Below are 6989 nucleotides of genomic sequence, written 5' to 3'. Positions count from 1 at the left end.
ACTAAAATTAAATTATTTATTTCATGAATATGTAGTTGAATTTGGCAACCAAACCATTAGAGTTGATAACTATTAAAATTAATTTTGAATTTATTAATAATTAATATTAGTAATATTTAAATTAATAGTAATAAATAATAATTAATATTAGTTAGGATTATAATTAGAAAAAATTGACAATAAGTTACCAAAAATGACTATAAGATACCAAAACGCTACTCTAACTAGCGTTCAACAAGCTATCTTGTATGCATCCAAACGTGTATCCATAAAATAAGCTAACTTATTTTTGTCAAACAATATCTAAATACATATATCAATACAATTAAATTCCTCATCAAAGGACAATGTAATTAACAAATAACTACAAGTTAAAAAAAATTATAACCTTTATTACATATCTCATGGCTAACTATTAAAAAAATAATCATACAAATAATATTTTCATTACTCAAATTCCTATAATCATACAAATTCAAATCAACGAATCGATTTTACATGAAGAAAAATACCAGTCATCGTCTTTGTGTTTAATGTTTATAATATAAGATTTATAAGGTTTGTAATAATTATATATATATAGAGGGTTGGGTTCATGTGAGACCAAAGGTTTTTCGTGATACCCGTGAGACCAATTTATGTTCATTAATCAACTTTATAAGCTAATGATCCAATGGTCTAAAGTTGCATGGTGGTGATTTTGTGATTATTGAGAATTCTCATGGTAATTTTGGTATTATGAATGTTCAGATTGTAGATCTAATCCAATGGTTGAGAATTGGTCTTACGGGTCTCACGAAAAACCCACATGATCCCAAGTCTCTCTCTCTCTCTCTCTCTCTCTCTCTCTATATATATATATATATATATATATGACGTTTCAAATGCAACTCATTATATTTGTACAATCAATGTAACCAAATTAATTAAAATATTTATAGAAATAATGATAGTTCATTTATTATAATTTAAATATTTATGAAAGATGACTAAGGTTCATTAATTATGATCAATATTTTATATTAGAAAACTTCAAAACTTTTATGAAATCACATATTTATCTAATTAAATAGACAGTTGAGATTGAGTTACAATAGTTATACAAATGTAAAGGGTTGTATTATAACTCACATATTTCTCTCTCTATGTATATTATGGGGATTTCTATTTATGAATCTACTTTTATAGTAATATAGTGAAAAAGAGTAAGTTATAAGAAAATTAAATAATATAATACTTTTATTAATTATAACTACATGTGATTTATTTTAAGTAAAGTAATTATTCATTTTAAATATATATTTTAGTAAGTTTTGGTACTATAACCTATTATTAGAAATTTATTAATAGTCTTTTTATTATAGTTTATAATTGTCAAATAAATATGCTTTAATAAAAAAAGAAAAATTACATGAACATATATGTAATTTATTTTTAAAATCTTCATTTTTCATATTTTAAGGTATTGTTCGGAAAATATAAGGTACTTACCTTTTTAAGTAAACATTCGGATGCACATAAGCTGCTAGCTTATTGATAAGCTACTTGGAATATCCTATAAAGATACTTTTTAACATTTTTTCCAATTATAACTTTCATTAATATTAATTATTCATTATTAATTATAAATACATATTAATTATTAATTATTTTTCAATATATTTAAATAGTAAAAATATTTATGAAGTTACATATAAATTAAAATTATAGATATTTTATTTCATATATAAGTAAAATATGTTAAATAATTTTAATAAAATATTTAAAAAAATATTAATTAATTAAGATACTTGAGATAGATGAATTTTATTATTTTTATATTATATGTAATGATTATCTGAAATTATATGCATATAGATTTTTTTTTTTAAATTTATTTTAACAAATTCAAAATTTATGATATATATAATAACCAATTTTTAATTATATTCGGTTAATATATTATATTATTTAATTTTGTTTGTATTAATTAATATATTATATATTATTAAAATTTTTGTTTTAATTATATTATTAAAAACTTATTTAGATTATATTATATAATATTGATAATTCACTATTTTTGAAGATAGATTTTTTGGTTATTTTATATATTTATAAACTAAATATCAAATCAAAATACCTTCTTTTTTCATATAATTAATATTTTTATAATATTTTATATAAAAACAGTAACAATAAAGTAATATTTTAAGGATGTTTTTCAAGAAAAATATCAAAAGAAAGAGGAGAGAGAGAGAAGATGAATGGCACTAGACTACTTTTTTATGTTGCACGCATCCATCCATCCATACATACATTCATACCACAAAAACACACAAATCACAAATAAAAACCAAAACCCTCCTCTTTCATCTTCTTCTTCTTCTTCTTCTTCGATGTTGCGAAAGTTTTCAGTTTTTGTTGCCATTTTCAACATGAAGTTCCATTTTTAAGCTGTTTCTGTTTTCATTTTCCTTCAGTTTGAAAACTGGAACAAAAGGGGATGCCCTTACCCTTTGAATTCGAGGGGAAGGGGGTGGTGTTGTTGCAAGATTTTGCTGTAAATCCATTTGTAAACAAGAAGCGGAAGAAAAAGTATATCAACGAGCCAACGTCGGTCCTGGATAGCATCAACACCATTCCAAGTCCACCGGCTTCTACTTCAACCCTGTCGTCTTCTCTCGGCGGTGGCGACACAGCCGGCGTGGCGGCCTTTTCTTCTAAATGGCCACCGCCGGAAAATCAAGAAACGAGTACCTCCAATGCCGGAGTTGTTGATGTTCATCAGTTTCAGCAACCGTCTCTTGACGAGAAATGTGTAGGGATGGTGGATTGGGAGACCGGAGAGTCCGGCCAAGATCAGGCGATGCTCCGGTGGATCATGGGAGATGTGGAAGATCCGTCTATGGGTTTGAACAAAGTGCTTCATGGCAACGGCGGCGGTGGTGGTGGTGGTGCTGTGGACTTTGAATTTAACGGTGGGTTTGGTGTTGTAGATCAAGGTTTTTCTATAGGGCTTGATTCCGGTAACCAAATCGTAAACTTGTCCCAAATCTCGAACAAATTCACCAATGACAAAACTGGTTTATCCACAAACCCTCAACTACCGCCGTCGCCGCCGCAGGCGATGTTCAGCAACCACCACCACCACCACCACTCTCAAAACCAGATCTTTTCACCATTAAACGAACCCCAAATGCTCCCATTTGATATAAAGCCACAGATGTTCAACCCCCAGTTATTAATCAACCAATCTCAGCCATTTGAACACCAACTTCTGATGCCACCACAACCCAAAAGACACAACCCAGGAAGCATAGAAATACCCAAGAACCCGTTTCTTGATTCGGGTCAAAACCCGCTTCAATTGCTTCAAAAGTCGCCGTCAATGAAGAAAATGGCAGCCATTAATGAAGTTGGGTTAGGAAACCAAAACCACCATCATCACCAGCAGCAAGGGATCATCGACCAGCTCTTCAAAGCCGCCGATTTGATCCAATCGGGGAACAATCCGATACTCGCGCAAGGGATATTGGCGCGGCTCAATCATCAGCTCTCTCCAATCGGTAAGCCATTCGATAGAGCTGCTTTCTATTTTAAGGAAGCTCTTCAATTACTCTTACATTCAATTCTCAACAACATTCATCCCCAAATTACTCCCACTGCTTCCCCTTTTAGTTTAATCTTCAAGATCGGTGCTTACAAATCCTTCTCAGAGATTTCCCCTTTTCTTCAATTCGCAAATTTCACTTGTAATCAAGCATTACTCGAATCCTTAAATGGGTTTGATCAGATTCATATTATCGACTTCGATATCGGATATGGTGGTCAATGGGCTTCTCTTATGCAAGAGCTTGCTTTACGTAACAATGGCGTTTCATCCTTAAAAATCACAGCTTTTGCTTCCCCTTCCACCCATGACCAGCTCGAACTCGGATTAACCCGAGAGAATTTGATCCATTTCGCAAGTGAAATCCGTGTTGGATTTGACTTTGAGATAGTCAACATTGATGTTCTTGCTTCTTCTTCATGGTCTTTACCCTTTCATGTATCTGATACAGAAGCCATAGCTGTGAATCTACCCATTCATGTGTTTTCGAATCACCAAACTCAAATCCCTTCTGTTCTTCGATTCGTCAAGAATCTATCTCCGAAAATCGTGGTTTCGGTTGACCGAGGGTGTGATCGAACCGATTTACCGTTTTCTAATCATCTGATTCATGCCCTTCAATCATATTCGAACCTACTTGAATCGCTCAATGCTGTGAACATGAACCTAGACTCGTTGCAGAAGATCGAACGCTTCTTGGTCCAACCTGCCATCGAAAAGATCGTTTTGGGTCGGTACCTTTTCCCTGAAAAGACTCAGCATTGGCGAACCCTCTTCTTATCCGCCGGATTTTCGCCATTGTTGTTCAGCAACTTCACCGAGAGTCAAGCCGAGTGCTTGGTCAAAAGGACCCCGGTTCGTGACTTTCACGTCGAGAAACGGCAATCGTTGCTCGTTCTTTGCTGGCAACGCCGGGAGCTCGTGTCGGCTTCCGCTTGGAGATGCTAAAGATGTCGACCGATCGATCAAAAGGTGTTAACTTTTGGCGAATTTTTATTTACGTTCTATGTTGCTAATCGTTTCGGATCCAAGAAAGAACAAGATACACTAGTTGATGTTCTTAGTACGTTGGATGTGATTATGAATGTATTACTGTTGATCTCGTTTTCGGGCTGTTTATGGCAGCTAAAAAACATTAATCTCGATTCTAATTATCTTTAGGTTATGTCTTTCGTTGTTGTAATCTTGACGGCAAAATCGAAATCATTTCGAATTGTGAAAAAACAACGATTCGTGTTGTCGTAGATTTGTTCGACCATGAGTGCCCATGCACCCACTCTACCGTTTACTGAAATCGTAGATCAAGTTTAGAGGTGCATTCGTTTTAATTTGATCTGTTAACGGGTTACAGTAAAAAAGAAACCACGTGGATGTTAAAATAATTCGCTCGTGTCTATTTTTATTAAGCCGTACTTTTTATAAATATATTTGTTTTATTTTATAGGATAATTATTTTGTGTCGGTGAGTTATTATGTAACCATTTTACGACTTACGTCAAGGGAACCATTTGTCTAATGAAACGCTGATGACTGACCGTCGATTGGCGGTTTAACACGGTTTTCAATCTCAAACTTGATCTGGTTTCGATCTTGGTTCGAGATCGATCTGATATCGATCACAAGTTACTGGTTTAACGTTCGTTCTCAAATTCGATTTTGAGCTCGATTCGAGAACGAATGTTTAAACCTAATGAAGCCTTGGGAAACCAATCACTTTTGGCATTTGAGAGTCTCAATGGTCATGGTCGGATGTTTTCCCCAACTCATCATAGAAAAATGTAAAATATTTTTTTGTTTTAAAATTACCATAATACCCTTTGGAAATTATTAATAAAAATAATGATGTTTTTATTTATAAAAATCCACATTTTTTGATGGATGTTGGGAGATATATGCATCAAATTTGGTGCTTTTTAAGGCTTAATTAATTAAGCACTAATTTTAATGACACTTCTAATCATATCACATGCAACTTTTCTTATTGGACCTCACAAATACTTGTTTATCCTCTCTTTTTCCAAAAAATCTGATTTTAGGAATTTTAAATTAAAATTTTTAATTAAATTCATGAATTTAAAATTCAGAAAAAGAAAATTAGGCTTGTATTTAAAAAGTCAATTATGAATTAATTAATTTTTAATATAATCATAAAAAACACAAAAATCAAATGATTTAGATCATGGTGTCTCTAATGCAAGGGGGAAGTTATGAATTATTTAATTACACTTTGTTTTATGTGAGTTCAAGTAGAGAGGGCATTTTGGTAATCTTTCTATTAGTTTTGTCTCTTTGCATTACCCTTTCACTATGCTATAGCTTTAATTTTGATTTAACTCCTTTATTCGGTTATATTTAGCAAATTAATTTGATAAAAAATCTAATTATTATTTAACTAGTTGTGTATCTGTGCAATACGGCAGGAGCCGTGAATTTTAACGGTTTTGAAGTTTCACTGGTTTTATTAGAAAAGATTTAACGATGATATAAGTTACATTTGGTCTTTACATATTAATACAATTTGAATAAATAAGAATTATGGTTTCCAATTACAGTCTATCGATGGAAAAATTGTACGACAGTTTAAAATCAAACATATTTAAACGACTCCACAAATTTGTTCGATTTCAACAAGAACAAAGAATCAAAAGATCGAGAGCGAAACCGAGAGTTCTAGAGCAATTAAATGAGAGATAAATGAGAGACCTTTTAATAACTCATGGTGAATATCAATTTAAATTTTACCTTGGGAGATGGGGAGAAGACATAGAAGTATGAGAGAGTGAAAACATGAATGAAATGTGTCAAAAGTATCTTGGGAATATGAAAAGAAAAATAATAATGTGCATTGGTAACTTGTACTATATGTTATTTTAATTGTAGATTAAGAGATTTTAAGACTAAATGCATAAAGTAGTAATACTTAATGCATTATGAGTTGTTTTTAAGACTTTATGCATTAAAAATTGTTTTCAAGACTTTTGATAAATTTAGTTTATAAGGTAATATAGATAAATTAGTAATATTTGATGATAATTATTTTTAATAAATTAAACGATAATGTAAAACGAATAATTAACTAAAAAATTTAAAAAGCACAATTATAAAAAAACATTAAATTTTATTTAAAATAATTTTTCAAAAAAATAATCCTTATAATTAAGTTATATTTGACAAACTAGTTGATTGTTGATAAGCTACATGGTAACTGATAAAACTATCAGATAAACTAAATACGTCTGATAAAAACTAGCTGATAAAATATTTGAAAATTGTAAAATAGCTAAAAAAGATATGTTTAAAAATTAGTAAATTTTAATATTTTATAAATACATTAAAACAATTCATTAATAATATAATATCATAATTAATAGAAATCAGATGGTAAAGAAAATTAAAT

General features: G+C 30.8%; 1 protein-coding gene across 1 annotated transcript; it reads left to right on the top strand.

The window, feature by feature from the left end:
• The first annotated feature begins 193 nt into the window (after nt 1-193).
• LOC112526423 (scarecrow-like protein 6) lies at nt 194-4816 on the top strand. Its single transcript, XM_025136707.1, has 2 exons — nt 194-262; nt 2483-4816. The coding sequence occupies exons 1-2, from the start codon at nt 194-196 to the stop codon at nt 4538-4540; spliced, it is 2127 nt and encodes a 708-aa protein (XP_024992475.1). The 3' UTR covers nt 4541-4816.
• Nucleotides 4817-6989: the final 2173 nt, after the last annotated feature.

The sequence above is a fragment of the Cynara cardunculus genome (genome assembly GCF_001531365.2).
Source record: "Cynara cardunculus var. scolymus isolate 2C chromosome LG 14, CcrdV1, whole genome shotgun sequence".
Classification (NCBI taxonomy): Eukaryota; Viridiplantae; Streptophyta; class Magnoliopsida; order Asterales; family Asteraceae; genus Cynara; species Cynara cardunculus.
The sequence above is the reverse complement of the archived record's forward strand: the minus strand, read 5'-3'. Positions and strand labels throughout refer to the sequence as shown.